Here is a 17,919-nt window from a genome sequence, read left to right as displayed (position 1 = left end):
CATTGCACAGGTGAAGAAATTGAGGCTCAGAGAGGTTAAGTAACTTTTCCAAGGGCTCACAGCTGGAAAATCAGGAAGCTGTTGCAGGTCTATGGGGCGCCTGGGTGGCTCAGTCGGTTAAGCATCCAACTCTTGATTTCGGCTCAGGTCATGATCTCAGAGTCCTGAAATCATTCTCTCCCCCCCGCCACCTGCCCTAATGTGGGGCTCGATCCCAGGACCCTGAGATCATGACCTGAGCCAAAGGCAGATGCTTAACCAACTGAGCCACCCAGGCACCATAATAAATAAAATATTTTTAAAAATAATAAAATAATTGGGGCACCTGGGTGGCTCAGTCGTTAAGCATCTGCCTTCGGCTCAGGTCATGATCCCAGGGTCCTGGGATCAAGCCCCGCATCGGGCTCCCTGCTCAGCAGGAAGCCTACTTCTCCCTCTTCCACTCCCCCTGCTTCTGTTTCCTCTCTCGCTGTCTCTGTCTCTGACAAATAAATAAATAAAATCTTTTAAAAAAATAATAAAATGCAGGCCTAGGTTCCTAACCAATACATTCTAGTGCCTCTCTTCCACTGGACCTAGTTTATTAATTCATTTTTCTATTCATTTGTCATGCTTCTTCCTGTGTTTGATGATGAATGAAGACAGGGTTCACTGTAAAAGACAGGATGAAAATTCATATTACAGAGTCTTCCTGATGACTTTGACCCTTTTAGTTAACTTTTTATCAGATCTGATGAGCTCATCGTTGCTTTTAACCTCGCGTCGTCACCACTGATAGGCTCACACCGGAAGTATCCGTTTAGCTGTTATCTTGATGCTTACCTGGGCTGACATTACTAAAGCTACCTCCAAGCTGTTGTTTCTTTACGAGGATCTTTGTAAACCATTTGTCTTTGTCTGCGAGGACTAGTTTGCTTAAAACCAGAGAATAGAATCTACACTCCAACTCAACTAGATGAATTAGTCAGGATACACTAGATTACAGAGATGAGTAAACAGTAGTGAGGAGTAGTGAGGAAACCACAATCTCGTGACTTTACACGTCAAAGTTTTGTTTCTCACCTGTGTGATTCCCCCTAAGGACCCAGTAAGAGTGCAGCACGGCCCTCTTCCAAGTCATGGTGACTCAGGATCCACTGTCCTCTCAACACGAGACCTCCATTGTTGCTGAGGAGAGGGAGCTCACACCCACTCACCCTCAGCCCAGAAGCCATCTGCATCATCCCGGTGCACAGCGAGTCACACAGTTCTGCACAGAGGAAATAGAGGCCTCCAGTGTGCCCAGGAAGAAGACGAGAACCAGAGAGGAGTGAGTGCTAGAAATCTCTTCCACACCAGGCATACATACACTGCAGGGCTGCGGTCAAAGATGTGAGGGTTTCTTTGCCAACCCACTGAGTTGAGGCGCCCCCTCCTCCTTCAGGGCACTTCTGTTTCCCCCATGGCTGTCTGACATATCCAGCAAGCAGGACGCCAGTATTGATTCATGGGCTCAACGTCGGTAAAACGGGATTGCTTCTTTTCTTTTCATTTAAAAGTAGAAATGCCGGTAATTTCTCTTTTTAAAAATCTGCCCCCAGTGCTATTATGTTTTATTACATCGATCACAGTTATTTTTATTTTTGTTATGGTGAGACTACTTAACATATCTACCTTCTTCACATTTTTAAAAAAGATTTTATTTATTTATTTGAGAGAGTGAGAGCGAGAGCACGCGGGAGAGAGAGCATGAGCAGCAGGGAGAGGGAGAAGCAGGCTCCCCGCCGAGCAGGGAGCCCTATGCGGGGCTCGATCCCAGGACCCTGAGATCATGACTTGAGCTGAAGGCAGATGCTTAACTGACTGAGCCACCTAGGTGCCCCCTACCCTCTTCACACTTTTAGTGTACTATATGGTATTGGGGCTCTGGGCACAGTGTTGGATGGCAGGTCTCTAGGACTTACCCATCAAATGCCAGTCACTTCTTTCTGCTCCTCCCCCAGTACATCATATGGTGCACACACCTGCGTTGGAGACCATCTCCTTAGGCTTCGTGAGCATTTTACAGGTTTCAGAGCACTAACTGCATCCCCATGGGGAGGCAGGCTGTAGATCTCAGACCTCGCTGTCAGGGGAAGCAATGACGCATATCACTTCTGGGCACAGGCAAGCGTGACTTCTCCACGCTATTCCTGCCCCTGCCTTGGCAAGAATGGAAGTCACATATTGAGACGATAGAGCCACCGGTTCCCTGAGTCACGGCTTGGAAAGGAACTACGCTGGAGACCCAGCAGATTCTCAGTGGCCGTTCCATGAGAAAGACCAGAGATGTGAAGACACTGGCCTAAAGATGCCCAGCCAGAATTGGAAAGTAGGTCTCCTGACTACCCATGCATTCACCTCAACGTGAATCTCTAGTGAGACTAAAATGCTCTATGAAAAAGATCTGTTGTTAAGCCCCCCAAATGTCTCCTTCTAAATGTATCTTGGACATTAACCAGCAAATCTGGCTGTTACCGAGAATCACAGAGCCATCATTCTGATGTTAGCCAGGGTGGTGTCCAATCCCAACATCCAGACCAACATATTTAGCTTCCTTTAGCACCCCCAGCTGCCCTGGCCAGGCTCTCAAAGACTACCCTCCACACTCCCCATCCCTGCAGATTCAGGGGCAAGGGGACAGTTTTGTGGCTCAGCAGAACCCGTGGACACTGTCCTTACCTAACATTTCCTGTGCTCCTTGTTTTTTATTCAATCCACTGCTCCCTGCAGCAGGGATGGACCGACACCATTCATCACTGTTGAGACCAACAGTCCCTTCCTCAGCTCCGCACGCCCTCAGCAAATGTAGGGAATTGACGATCACTCAGGCAGGAAGAACCCTGCTCCAATCAAGTTTCTCACTATCCCCTTCTCCCTCTGCAGGGACCAGAGTCAAGTCTCCATTACCACCACCCCCACCACCCCCACCACCCCCACCACCCCCACCACCCCCACCACCCCCACCACCAGAAGCATTGTCCTCAGATGGGCAGGAGGTTGTAATCTCACCAGCTCCCAGAATCCCTGCTTTGACAAGGCTCATGGGAACTTAATTCACCTGTTAGGAGAAGGATGCCCAGCCCAGATCGTGTAGGGAAGAGTCAGGTCACCTGGGGGAGATGGTTCAAGTGAGGACATATGTTAAAAACCATAATTCAATTATCTAATGTGTTCCTTTCTGTTTCACCCCTCAAAAATCCAAAATTTGGGGCACCTGGGTGGCTTAGCCATTAAGTATCTGCCTCCGACTCAGGTCATGATCCCAGAGTCCTGGGATCAAGCCCCCACTGGGCTCCCTGCTCAGCAGGGAGCCTGCTTTTCCCTCTCCCACTCCCCCTGCTTGTCTTCCCTCTCTTGCTGTCTCTCTCTCTGTCAAATAAATAAATAAAAATTTTTAAAAAACAACATAATTCAGACCCCAGGATTCTGGGATAAAAAAAGGTGCTCAGGTGTTAAAACAGAGAAGGGCTTCAGTGCCTAGTAAACATGGATCAAACCCATGCCTTGGCCACTTCCCTTGTTGTCACTTTGGTTATTGTCTTTCTAAGCCTCAGTTTCCCCAATTATAAAATGAGGGCCAGGGATACAACACAACCTGCAGGTGGTTTTCAGGATGAAATGAGATTCTTCATTCCATAAATACGTGTTGAGCACCTACTGTATGCTCTGAGGACTCAAGATTGAGAAAATTAGACACAAACCTCTGTCCTCAAGTTGATTACATTCTACAGAGGTGGACATTATTGTAAAATTGCGACTTAGCATTCTGAAGAGAAAGACATGCATTCTGAAAGCCTGCAATTATGGATTTGACCTGATCAAATCAGGGTCAGGGATGGCTTCCCTGAGGAGGTGATGCCTCAGCTGAGCTAAGAAGGATGAGGAGAAACTGACCAGGCAGAGTGAAGGAAAAAGCATTCCAGGCAGCAAGAACAGCATGGGCAAAGGCCCTGTGGCAAGAAGGATCATGAGAACTGTGAGGGACCAAAGGAAGACTAATTCACCTGAAGTGAAAGAGCAAAGGGGAGCCTGGTACAGGATGGTGCTGGAGAGTTCAGGAGAGTATAGACTAAGTGATTGTAACAACAAGACTCCAAATCCAGTGGCTTAAATAAGACAGATGTTATAAGGTAGACCAGGAGTTGGCAAACTTTTTCACTAAAGGGCCAGGCTAGGGCTGCGATTAACTTTCGTCTCAGATCCAAGCAGCTCTGCCCATCACATCTGCCTACCAGCCAGCAAGAAAAAGGAAACAACGGGCAAGCATCATTTCTGCTCACATTTCATTGGCCAGACCTAGTCACATGGCCCACATGGCCTCATCTCATTGTAAGGGAAGCTGGAAAGCCTGTTTGTGGTGGCCCAGTGGGAGGTTATGGTGGCTTGGGGCAAGGGTGGTAGCTTGCAGGTAGAGAAGGAATGGAAAAGACCAAAAGATGTTTGTGAGCCAGAATTGGCAAGACTTGGTGATGGGTTGGATATGGGGACAAGGATGACCCGTAGGTTTCTGGCTTGTGCAATTAGATGCAGATCTCATCTGGAAAGTTCTTCATATACAGTAGCAAGTCAGTAAGCGGTTACAGTCTTCAGTATTACGTCAGTGGGTCCCGCATTGCAAACCCAACGCCTACAGCGACCTGACAGATAACAGAAGGAGCGAAGGGACCTGTCTAAAGGGGCAGCTGCTCCTTAGCTCCAGGCAATGGTTGCTCTCGGGAATGCAGGTTGAGTGTAGACATCATCTGATTTTCCAAGGGAATGTGAAAATCTGGATTTTTATGTGAAATCTTCCAACTTTGAAACTTGGGCCAATTAAGTAAAAATAAATTTCTCAGCCTAAAGTCTTCTGATTTATAATGCCTAGGATACCCCCAGCAATGCCCCGGCACCTCCTTTCCACCTTTGTGACTCGGTTGCCCTCTGTTGGTGAAGGCCACTGTTGCTGGCTCACCCCAAGGCCTCTGCCTTCATCCTTTGTTGTCCAAGCACATTTATCCCTGGATTCCTGTCCCTTTGTGCCCAGGAGCGCCACCTGCAGGTTCCTGACTCCAATTTCTCACCAATTCCCCACTGGTGGCCCCCCACCTCCAGTGGGGAGAGGGGTGCAGACCATCAGCCTGCTCCCAATCCCCTTAATCGGATCTACGCCAGTGACCCTTCTAATTAAAACTCTCCAGCTATAATCTCCCTTTAAAGCCAGGGAAGCGGAAGGACCATAAATGGAGCAAGAGGGTTGCCGGGTCCGGAAGCTGCCTCCTCTTACGTCCTTGAACATGTCTTCTGGACACCCACAGACCCGAGATCAAGTCCCAGATCTACCTCTTCCAAGTTGTGTGGACCTGGATAACTCACTTCATTCTCTGAGCCTCCCTTCCATTCATTTGCTTGTTCATTCATTTATCATCCGTTTAGGGAGCACCTACTCTGTGCCAGGCACTGTTTCAGGACCTACGGACACAGCAGTCCAAGACAGACTCAGCCTGGGTCCTCATGAGCTGACATTCCTTTGCAGGATACAGAGGAGAAAATTCCAGCTCAGCGAGATCAGTGCTGTCATGGGAGAAGCTTAGGGGCTGTGGGAATCCAGAGGATGGACACACCTGACCCAGAGCTGGGGGTCAGAGCAGGCTCACTGGAGCAATGGCCCCTGAGTTGGGAGCTGATAGGAATCAGCCAAGAGAAGTGGAGGAGGAAGGGTGCTGAAGGCAGAGGGAACAGCATGGTGAGGATCTTGGGGTGTGAGCAACCATGGCAGTGCGGCTTGGGAACTATAAGTGTTTTTACGAGGATTCAGTATGGAATATGCAGTGGGAAATTCAGGAAATAGTCTTGAGAGAGAGAAGAAAGGTAGTCTTAATATAAAAATCCAAATCTCTCTATCATTCTTGATGAGTTCTTCCTGCCGCTCCAACCTCATCCCCTCCAATTATCCCTATACTCAGGCCCACTTACACTGAGCTGCTTTCTGTTGCTTGATTAAGCCAGACTCATTCCCACCTCAGGGCCTTTGCACATGCTATGCCTTCTGCCTGGAATGCTCAGATCTTTGAACAACATACTCCTCATCCTCAAGTCCCAACAACCAGAGCATCTCCTGAAATAGGTCTGCCCTGACTACCCAACCTCATGTGGACACCCCTCACCCCTTGCTACCCTACCGATCCCCCTGGTTTGTTTTTCTCAGTAACATGTAGCACTTAGCACTCTCTGGCATCATCTTGCTCTTTTATGGGTTTCTGTGTTATTTTGTCCACGTCTGTCTCCCAGTTCCTTGCAGCCACAGAAATGGTCTTTCTTATCCAGGCTGCATATCCCCAGCAACTAGCACAGCGTTTGGTAAGAAAATGTGCCAAGGGGCGCCTGGGTGGCTCAGTCGTTAAGCGTCTGCCTTCGGCTCAGGTCATGATCCCAGGGTCCTGGGATCGAGCCCCGCATTGGGCTCCCTGCTCCGCAGGAGGCCTGCTTCTCCCTCTCCCACTCCCCCTGCTTGTATTCCCTCTCTCACTGTGTTTCTCTCTCTCAAATAAATAAAATCTTTAAAAAAATAAAATAAAATAAAAACATGCCAACAAAATGCAAAGAATTAGACCTTTATCCGAGAGCTTCTGGAACTATTGCAGGGTTCACAGAAGGGCTATCTGTGGCTTGCTTGGATTTTTGCTTCTCTCCTATGACCTTTCAGTACGGTTGTGAGGATTAAAAGCAATGGGATACTCTTTATGGAAAGCAAAAATTTTATTACTGTATTAAGGCTTATTACCATCTAATTCACCCATTTCTGGTGCGCAGCTCACTGAGTTTTTAGTAAATTTGCCAGGTTATGCCACCATCACCCTAAATCAGTTTTAGAACACTTTTATCACCCCAAAGAGATCCCTCATAGCCATTAACAACTGTTAATCCATATTCCCACCCTGGCAGCCACTAATCTGCTTTTGATCTCTAAAGGTTTGCCTTATCTGGACACTTTATGTAAATGGAATCCTACAGTATGTGGCCTTTTGTGTCTGGCTTCTTTCACTTCGCATCATGTTTTCAAGGTTCATCCACGTTGTAGCGTGTGTCTGTCCTCCACCCCTTTTTATGGATAAGTAATATTCCATTCTGTGGATATACCCATTTATCTGGTCATCAGCTGATGGGCATTTGGGTTGATTCCACTTTTTTATTTGTGGATAAAGCTGCTATGAACATGCTTGTGCATGAAGAGCAATTTCCAAATAAAAGTACACTTATCACAACAAGCCCCGAGTAATGTAAAGAATTGTTGAATTACTGGGGCGCCTGGGTGGCTCAGTTGGTTAAGCGACTGCCTTCGGCTCAGGTCATGATCCTGGAGTCCCGGGATCGAGTCCCGCATCGGGCTCCCTGCTTGGCAGGGAGTCTGCTTCTCCCTCTGACCCTCCCCCGTCTCATGCTCTCTCTCTATCTCATTCTGTCTCAAATGAATAAATAAAAAAAAATCTTTAAAAAAAAAAAAGAATTGTTGAATTACTATACTGTACACTGAAACTAATATAATACTGTAGGTTAACTCTACTGGAATTAAACTTTAAATTTAAAAAATGATTGGGCGCCTGGGTGGCTCAGTCGTTAAGCATCTGCCTTCGGCTCAGGTCATGATTCCGGGGTCCTGGGATCGAGCCCCACGTCGGGCTCCCTGCTCAGCGGGAAGCCTGCTTCTCCCTCTCCCACTCCCCCTGCTTGTGTTCCCTCTCTAGCTGTCTCTCTCTCTCTCTGTCAAATAAATAAATAAAAAATCTTTTTAAAAAATAAATAAATAAAATAAATTTTTAAAATGATTTATGACTTGTTTAAAAAAAAAAAAAAAAGGGCAGTTTCCAAGCCCTGAACATCTCTCAGCTTGCTAGAGCTTCTGGCGTCCCTATACGGGTATGACCCCAATGGGCTATGTACCCATGAATGAGACCCTTCCCTTCTCTGCCTGTGCCCTTTTATGCACAGATATTCTGTGCCTCGTTCACATTCCTGGAAGAGCAGGGGAGTGTGTGGAGGAAATGATAAACAGTTTGTATTTATAGCTGCTGGAGCCAAAGGTGGGCATCCCCGTGATCAACCACCAGAGCCGACAGTTAGGAGGAGGGCCTGGCTCCAGCACCCCTGGATCCCACCCTGGGGACTCCCACCTGCTGCTCTCTTCACCCAGAGGACCAAAGCTTCTGCCCCCATTTGGTGCAGACAGGTGGGTTCCAGGATCCAGAATCTCCCTACAGGGAGGGAATTTGAAGACTGCCTCCTAGTCCCTTGTCCTGGCTTTTGCCTTTGCTCCCCGGGTTCCTGGAGTCCTGCCCAAACCTGATTGGGCTCAGGTCCCAGGAAAGCAAAGCTGGAAATGCACAGGCCCAGACAGGGGTTTGAACAAGGTTCTGGGAGGACTCCAGGTGCTGGCTGGTCCACCCCTGGGGTCCATCCCAGAGACCAGGTCAAAACTGTTCGTTTGGGTTTCAGGCTGTTTGTGGGATATCTGCTGCCTTAGCAGGCACTGGGGCCCATAGACCTCAGCAACCAGTCCAGGGGCTGGGAGTGGGCATGATGATAAATTACCTGGATCATAATTTAATAACGTAACATATATTAAGTAGCTGTTATGTGGCAAGTGCTCAATTACTTCCATCTCCATTCTAGAGATAAAAAATGGAGAAAGGGGAAATGAGAGGGGAAATGATTTGTCCAAAGCCACACAGCCGGGGATAATAGTGTCAGGACTCCAACCCAGATCCCAAACAGCTCATAAATAAGTATAAGGCTGCAGAGTAATAACAGCAATAAAAGCTGATCTGAGGGCCTTATGAATTCATTGAACTCTCATTGCAGCCTTGCATTGGACACCTCCACCCGCCCCACCCCAAATCTTAAAGATAAGGAAACTGAAGCACAGGGGGTTTAACTCCCACTTGGAAGTTCCCCAGCCAGGAAGAATGGCCCTGACTCTAAAGGCTTCAGCGGGTCTAGGAAAGAAAACAATCTTGTGGGCAGGGCCAGGACGGAGTGCAGAGGGGTGCCTGCGTGCACGGAAGGAGGCCTGAGGTGCTCTGACCCTCCCAAGACAATGCTGAGCAGCAGACTGCCCTCCCTCAGGAGCCAGGGAGGACTCTGCCCCCTTTTCTTCTTTTCTAGGCATACTGGGGCTGGGAGGTGGGGAGGGCAGGGCACATTCTCATTCTCAGGTACAAAGGTGGTGCCTACCTTAGAATAACAAACCCTAAGGACTGTACATAATACGTACATAATATGCAGGGTGCATAATTCATGACTCTGTCAGCAGAACATCAATTGTGTGGGCCTTCCCTGGAGTTGTCTAGGGGTTAGAAACTGGAGCAGGCTTCCCGTGCCAGGCTCTGGGGGAAATGGGACCTCCCAGCTCTTAAAGGAACAGGCTCCCCAGGAATCTGCTCCTTCTCCTGCAGGCTTCCTCCTAGCCAGGGATCAGTGCCTACCTAGAGGAGCAACCTGCAGGGCTCTGCCCAAGGCCCTGGCTGCCTGCCCCAGAAAATCAGACCCACCTTGTGTCTAGCCCTGTGCTGGTAACCCTACCTGCATAATCTCCTCGTCCCCCACGCTATGATTTATGAGGGGCTAACTCCTGGTATACCTCAGGGTTTCTCAACCTTGGTACTATAGACATTTTGAGACAGATCATTCTTCATCACAGGCCTGTCCTGTGCACAGTAGGATTCAACAGCATCCCTGGCCTCCACCCACTGGGTGCCAGGAGCATCCCTCCCCCCAAGTCGTGACAACCAAAAATTTCTGTGGCATTTGTCAAATTTTGACCCCTGGGGGTTCAAAATCATCCCCAGTTATGAATGACCGGAATATCCCCATTTCGCAAGTAAGGAAACTGAGGCAAGGGAAGTTTCAATGCCAAGGCCATCCAGCCAGTAAATGGCAGAGCTGGATTCTGCCTCTAGAGCCCACACTCCTAACTCGGTGCAGGAGTTCCCAAAGTATGCCGCCAGAATAAGCACGTATTTATTTTAATGAAGATTTAACACATCTTTCCCTAGCACACAAAACCAGCGTCTTTGCAAATGTCGTTTCTTAGGACAAGGCTAAAATGGAGAAAGTGAGCAGTGTGTTGTTGTTTTACTACTGAGGGAAGAGTAGTACAAGCAGCAAAAGAACACGTACAATAGGATGTCAGTCCTGAGCGAGACAAAATAGCAATTTGTTAGGGACATATATCTCAGTATTAAAAACTCTCCAGAAAAGAAAAGGGATGAGAAGAAATTGTGGTTACCCCCGGGGTGGAGAAGGACACACAGGAAATATCAGCATTACTATCACATACTGTTTCTTCACCTGGGTTGTGGGTTCACAGGTGTTCGCTTGATTATGGTTTGTAAATATACATAAATTTGATCTACTTTTGTATGTATTGGATATTTCTTTTTATAAAGCGATTACAGAATTTTACTTTTTCAATGAGTACACACCAAGAATTAAAATTCAAAAGCTTTTGTTTAAAAGACACAGGATTCGTTGGAAACGTGTGGCCAGAGAAGTGTGACATTTGGGAACCTGTGGCAGGAAAGGCCCAAAGAGAGGGGTCAGAGTAAAAATGTAGGCTTGACAACCCTGTGTGGTGAGTGGGGATCCATTACAGAAAACGGAAGCCTCTCAAACTCACCCGGGCAGCAAGGGCACTGGCCGACGGGATATAGCAGGCCGTTCCGGGACGGGGCAGGAAGCAAAGACCAGCTGGCCCACTCGGAGGCTGGGCGGGCTAGGCCGACGGGGTGGTGTGGGCTGAGAGACTTCCCCTGTGAGGACAGCTAGCGTTCACCAGACCCTCTGTGTGCACAGCTGGAAGCTCTCCTAAATGCCTTGCACGTGTTAATGCATTTACCCCTTGCAGCAGCTCTCTGAGGTAGACATTTATTTACCATCACATTTTGCAGAAGAGGAAAATGAGGCTTAGAGTAAACAACTGGCTCAAGGTAAGGAAGCAGCAGAGCTGGGATTCGAACCCAAAACAGCCTGACACCAGAGCCCAAGCTCTAAATTGCCGCCCCGCCACCCTGAGGCTGGAATAATTAGCTTTAAATCATTGCAGTCTCTGGGCTTTGGTTTGTACATCTGTACAATAAATGGATTCAAATAAATGATTTTTTAAGCTCAAACATCCAGGCATTGAGTGGCTGTTGAGATGTGAAAATGCTCTTGAATGTTGAGGAGCATTCTGCGGACGCACGGTGTTAGAATGATCATCCTGTTGGTGGTTGGTAACTAAATCCCACTCTCTTCTCCTTGCAGATCCTTGCCATAATTTCCATCATGTTCATCGTCCTCTCCACCATTGCCCTGTCACTCAACACGCTGCCCGAGCTGCAGAGCCTTGACGAGTTCGGCCAGACCACAGACAACCCCCAGCTGGCCCATGTGGAGGCCGTGTGCATTGCATGGTTCACCATGGAGTACCTGCTGCGGTTCCTCTCCTCACCCAAGAAGTGGAAGTTCTTCAAGGGCCCGCTCAATGCCATTGACTTGTTGGCCATCTTGCCATACTATGTCACCATCTTCCTCACTGAATCCAACAAGAGTGTGCTGCAATTCCAGAACGTCCGTCGTGTGGTCCAGATCTTCCGCATCATGCGTATCCTCCGCATCCTTAAGCTTGCACGCCACTCCACTGGCCTCCAGTCCTTGGGCTTCACCCTGCGGAGGAGCTACAATGAGCTGGGCTTGCTCATCCTCTTCCTTGCCATGGGCATCATGATCTTCTCCAGCCTTGTCTTCTTTGCTGAGAAGGATGAGGATGACACCAAGTTCAAAAGCATCCCAGCCTCTTTCTGGTGGGCCACCATCACCATGACGACCGTTGGGTATGGAGACATCTACCCCAAGACTCTCCTGGGGAAGATTGTTGGGGGGCTCTGCTGCATTGCAGGGGTCCTGGTGATTGCCCTTCCCATCCCCATCATTGTCAATAACTTCTCTGAGTTCTACAAGGAGCAGAAGAGGCAGGAGAAAGCAATCAAGCGGAGAGAGGCTCTGGAGAGAGCCAAGAGGAATGGCAGCATTGTATCCATGAACATGAAAGATGCTTTTGCCCGGAGCATCGAGATGATGGACATCGTGGTTGAGAAAAATGGAGACAATATGGGTAAGAAGGACAAAGTGCAAGATAATCACTTGTCTCCCAACAAATGGAAATGGACAAAGAGGACACTGTCTGAAACTAGCTCAAGTAAGTCCTTTGAAACCAAGGAGCAGGGATCCCCTGAGAAGGCCAGATCATCTTCTAGTCCTCAGCACCTGAACGTCCAGCAGTTGGAAGACATGTACAATAAGATGGCCAAGACCCAATCTCAACCCATCCTCAATACCAAGGAGTCAACAACACAGAGCAAACCAAAGGAAGAACTTGAAATGGAGAGTATCCCCAGCCCTGTAGCCCCTCTGCCCACGCGTACAGAAGGGGTCATTGACATGCGAAGCATGTCAAGCATTGATAGCTTCATTAGCTGTGCCACAGACTTCCCTGAAGCCACCAGATTCTCCCACAGCCCTTTGGCATCACTTCCCAGCAAGACTGGGGGCAGCATGGCCCCAGAGATGGGCTGGCGGGGAGCTCTGGGTGCCAGTGGTGGTAGATTTGTGGAGGCCAACCCCACCCCTGATGCTAGCCATCGCTCTACCTTCTTCATTGAGAGCCCCAAGAGTTCTCTGAAGACAAACAACCCCCTGAAGCTCCGAGCACTTAAAGTCAACTTCATGGAGGGGGATCCCAGTCCACTAGTCCCCGTTCTGGGGTTGTACCATGACCCTCTTAGGAACCGGGGGGGCGCTGCAGCTGCTGTCGCTGGACTGGAGTGTGCCACTCTCTTGGACAGGCCTGTACTGAGTCCAGAGTCCTCCATCTACACCACAGCAAGTGCTAGGACGCCCCCCCGATCACCTGAGAAACACACAGCAATAGCATTCAACTTCGAAGCAGGTGTCCACCAGTACATTGATGCGGACACAGATGATGAGGGGCAGGTGCTCTACAGTGTAGATTCCAGCCCTCCCAAGAGCGTCCACGTGAGCACCAGTCCCAAGTTCAGCGTTGGGACAAGATCAGAGAAGAACCACTTTGAAAGCTCCCCCTTACCCACCTCCCCTAAGTTCTTAAGGCAGAACTGTATTTACTCAACAGAAGCATTGACTGGAAAAGGCCCCAGTGGCCAGGAAAAGTGCAAACTCGAGAACCACATCTCCCCCGATGTCCGCGTGTTGCCGGGAGGAGGAGCCCATGGAAGCACACGGGATCAGAGCATCTGAGCTACCCCACCTGCAACAGAGACTTGTGGCAAGACCTGAGAGGTGTGCCGTTCAGCTTCCCTGCCGCAGAGCTTTTCCGCACGAACTCAGAAAGGCTCTGCAAAGCCCCCAGACAGAAGCGAAACTCCAGGGGAGGCTCCCTAGGGCCTTGAGAGCCATGATGGGTATGACCGAATGAAGTCGGCCAAGCCACAGGATGTGGCGTCTCCTTGTACCAAGTCCACTGCCCTCTTTGGGAGATGACATGGGCAGAACTCACAGCCACCACTACCACATGCTGGACCTAACCAAGGCCACCTCCTCCCCACTCGTCTGTCACGGCTCTCCATCACAGCCTCAGTGGTGGGGGGGGGCAGCATCTTGATCCCTCCAGGCTTCAGCTGGAGAAGGATGCCGGAACAAGTGGCTGGGTTGACCAATTTGGTTTTGGGTGTTACCTGGCCACCTCTAGGAACTCCTGTCCATCACCTCCTGGATGGATCCCACTGTTAGAAAGCTACAGAGGATACTCGTGTCATGGGGAAATTTCCGCGCCATCAGCCGCGATCCCAGCGCAAAACCCTTACTCAAATGTCTTCATTGACTTCAGTGTTCCATAGTACCTGAGATTTTATTTTGAGATATCATCAGGGTGAGTTGCACCACTTGTACTTGATTCTAATTGCCCCCTGGCAATCTGGGAAGGGTTCAGACGGCAGGCACTCAGCCAACAGTATGAACTGTGAGCGTTGCTTTAGGGTTGTTAGAAGGAAAACACTTTCTGTACATCACTAGTGTAGACTCAAAAGATATGCAAGTGTCAAATATGCAAAAGAAATAGCTTATTCAAAGAGACTGTATGTTACTGAAGAACAGAATAAAATCTGATTTTTTTTTTTTTTACCTGCAAAAATGAAAGGAAAAAAGAAATCCCCAATTGAAATGCCCGATTCAGACTTTCGAATACTTCCTGCTGCAGCAGGGAAAGCATCTACTATAATAGAAATTCTTTTTTGTTTCCTGTGGTATTCAAGTTTTAAAAAAAAAGTTAAAATAAAAAGCACTTTATGTTTTTCAAAAATAGGTTCTACCAGGGACAGTGTCAACATCTTGCACTTTAAAACAAGCACTATTTCCCGTGGGCCACTTTTCGGGACTATAGTTGGGTTGTTGGTCCGTGCCTGTGTCCGGCCACGGTGGGGGATATTGTGCTGGTATTGCTGTCTGTGGGCTCCTTCCCTGCCCCTCTGACGCTTCCCATTAGGTCCCTTGCAAGGAAGGGTACTTGAGCCCTTGAGCGGGGCCTCTCACAGAGTCACGTGTACCGGAAGCATGCACATCTCGGAAGAATACAGTAGACGGTGGGCATTGGGTGTTTACTCTGTTCTCTTTCTTGTCAACCAGCTGTTGGTGTGTCTTCAGTGTCACTGTCTGTACCAAAACTCAGCTCTCCTTCCTGCAACCATCAATGCAGGCAGTACAGACAAAAGCAATAAGTATTTGTGTGCATTGTGAACGGTTCTGGTGTATTTCTTGGTGTCGGTCTTCCTGTTCTAGTTTGACGACCTGGCGTTGGCCTGCATGAGTTGGGTCCAACAGGATGGAGTTGTTGGCCGTTCCTCGGTTCAGAAACATTGGGTTGAGCCACTGGTTAGCATGATGCCATGCTGTTGGCCCATCTGTCAGTAAAGATGACATGTCGTTGATCTGCCTGTCTTTAGTACAATGGACCGATGTCATTCTCTTAATACGACACTGATGGATGATGCCCCACATCCAGCAGTGTAGGTCTGCCAATCCACAATCCAGTGACAGGCATCCGTCTTCCTGATGGAACCAACATGGCGTGGTTCGCCTGTCCTTCATACAAGGTGTTACTGGTCTGCCTGTTAGTATAATGGCACGAATCCATGCGTCAGTTCACAAATATCATGGAGTCGTTCCGCCTGCCCTCCGAACAGTGGCATGGGGTTGAACCACCTGTCACAGGTATGATGACACAGAGTCATTCCACCGCCCTTACAAACACCTGTTCTCTGCTGAACCCATACCTGGTTCATACTGCTTCTCAGCGTCTCCGAGGACTGTGGATCCCTCCAAGAAGGTGCAGTCCTGTTCTTTGCCATGTTACCCAACAAAACAATGCCGAAGTATCCTGACGCTCCGAGGTATCTTCAGAGCACCCTGGCAGCAACGGCAAAGGGTCCGGGAAAGTGTGAGGTCGTCCTGTGCTGGTGGCACGCCAGAGAGAGGAGGCAGCAGCAGCCCTGAGCCCTTTTCGGGGCACACAGTGCGGGCTGGGGGCCTCCTGAGGAGCAGCCGCCGGACAGTCGTCCCTGGGCCATGTCAGCTCACGTGTCTCTTCCTTGTTTTTATCACCATTTCCGTCGGCCGTCAGCACAAACGTGAAAATTCAGGGAAAACAAATGCTTTTTGATAAAAGTAAATAGTTGTGATTTCCGATTCAGATATTTTTAGAGCTGATGCTATCTGTAAAAATTAATAATAATAATAGAGTCTATTTTACATATCAGGAAAGTGAACATATTTAAATATAGCCATATATAGCGAGAAGGAACTTACCACCCCTTCTTCAAATCAAGGCATTTCATTTGTTGGTTGAAGCAGATGAGAAGTGTACAGATTGGATATGACTTCTTTCTTTCTTTTAAACTAATAACCAATTGGTGCAACTCTCCTTGTAACCAAAGGCCCTTTCTGCCTTGTGTGGTCCCACAGGACCTGGCCCTCCCTTCCCCATGTAGTTTGTCTGACCTTAAAGTAGCATTTTATTGAGTCACTTTTGAAGGACGAATTCAGAAGTATCATTAAGAACCTACCTTTTCAGGCTTACTAGCCAGAGTCCTATAGAGTTCTTATAGAAACAGAATAATTGAAACTCAGCATATACTATGCTTAGAAAGTATTGCATTTTGTTTTGTTTTTTTTTCTTTTACTTGTGTATGTATTGTGGGAATATAGCTTTTATCCTGTGCCCAACTCAAAATAGAGTATTGTAAGTTTTCCCAGGCCCCACCTGCCAAAAATGAACATTCCCCGATGTTTAATATGTGTATACTCCTACTATACCTGTGTATATGCACTGGGAAATCTACCTAAGAGTCTCCACTGAGAAGCTGACCTTGACAGATCCTCATAGAGGACAGGAAAGCATGGTTTGGAGGCAAATACCACTTTAACTCGGTGATCCATGTCCCACCCATTCCTGAACCAATGAAAATGGGAAAAAAAAAACAAAAACAAGTCAACCCAAAGAAACCAAACTAGGGGCTGGAGCGGGTGAATGCCTGGTCCCTTTGGTGAATTTGGTGAAACTCGTCAAGAACCCAGAGGACCTTGGCTTCCAACTTCCACCATTATCAGTAAGGGCTAGGGACCAGGTCCCCGTGTGATCGGGGTAGTCTGCGACCTGTGGAGAGAGGTGGGCGAGCTCTGGAGGAGTCGGCTTTTTCACTTTTTTTTTTTTTTTTAATCTTTGGGTAAAGAAAAACAACAGGACTTCGGTGCAGTAGATTTCTCAGTGCCTTCTTTAGGAATTTTATCTTAAGCACACTCAATGGGGAAAGAAAAAAAGAAGACAGAACATTTGTCTCCATGAAGTCCCTTTCTCTAAAAGCACTGGGGATCGAGAAGGACGAAGACTGGGGAACAGCAAAATTCTGAGGAGGCCTTTCCTTTCAACTCACCCGGCTTGCCCCCGAGTAGTGCTGGTGAAAACAGACTTTGCCAAACTGATTACCAGCTCTCCTCTACCACGTCTTGGTGACTGTAGCTTCACCCCTGCCCTTTCTCCTAATAAGACCCACTCTTCTGAGGAGAAAAACAACAACAACAACAGAATTCTCTTCTTTAAAACTGTGATGTATTGATGTTTGTAACTATTGTACATTTCTGTCTTGCTCACGGCTGGAGTGTCTAGTCCACGGACAAGGGGAAATTGAAACTTCACCATGGACAAGGGTTCACTAGAACCAGGTCTCTCTCTCTCTCTCTCTCTCTCTCTGTCTCACCTCCCTTTCCTTATTTCTCTGCCAACTAGCCCCAAGTAACATGACCCCAGGCTTCAGCCTCCAGTTAGGTTTTTGAATCCAATGAGATTGAAGTGATACGACTCTAGGGCATGATCCTTTGGGAGAGGGAGTCTTTGGGAGATCCTTTTCCAGTGGCAGGAGGAAAGAAGGGGTCAGCTCTGTGGCCCCCCAGAGGGACAGGGGAGAACCTCCAGCCCTGAGCCCAAGTTTCCCCGGCTTCCGGTTTCTCACCGCTTATATGACAGCATGCAAATGCTTTCACTCAGCCAGGGGGACCCAAACCAGCCTGGCTATGCCCCCCAAAATAAAAATTACCTCTGCATTTTCTGTTGCCACATTTCTGGCTCTAGAAGTATCCGATGCAGGGCTACATCGTAGGATACCCACATATCTCAGAGTAGTCTATTTTTCTGTTCAGATAAAAAGGATATAGGTGTATGTGTGTGGTTAGCAAATTTGTAATAGGGCCATTCAGTCTCATTGCTTCTTTTGTAATATAGAATAACATCTTAGGAGTTTTATGGTTGGTCATTATCATAGCTGATATTTTCTGGTCTTTTTCATTTCCTCCCATTGCCCA

At 48.2% G+C, this 17,919-nt stretch overlaps 1 protein-coding gene across 1 annotated transcript in view; it reads left to right on the top strand.

The window, feature by feature from the left end:
* The window catches only part of KCNB1 (potassium voltage-gated channel subfamily B member 1), a 90,729-nt gene extending 76,790 nt beyond the window's left edge, over nt 1–13,939 (top strand). The window contains exon 2 of the mRNA XM_021685924.2: nt 11,299–13,939. Within this exon, the coding sequence (XP_021541599.1) occupies nt 11,299–13,308 (2,010 nt within the window). The 3' untranslated portion in view covers nt 13,309–13,939. The remainder of the gene's footprint in view (nt 1–11,298) is intronic.
* Nucleotides 13,940–17,919: the final 3,980 nt, after the last annotated feature.

The sequence above is a fragment of the Neomonachus schauinslandi genome, chromosome 10 (genome assembly GCF_002201575.2).
Source record: "Neomonachus schauinslandi chromosome 10, ASM220157v2, whole genome shotgun sequence".
In the NCBI taxonomy this organism is placed as follows: Eukaryota; Metazoa; Chordata; class Mammalia; order Carnivora; family Phocidae; genus Neomonachus; species Neomonachus schauinslandi.
The sequence above is the reverse complement of the archived record's forward strand: the minus strand, read 5'-3'. Positions and strand labels throughout refer to the sequence as shown.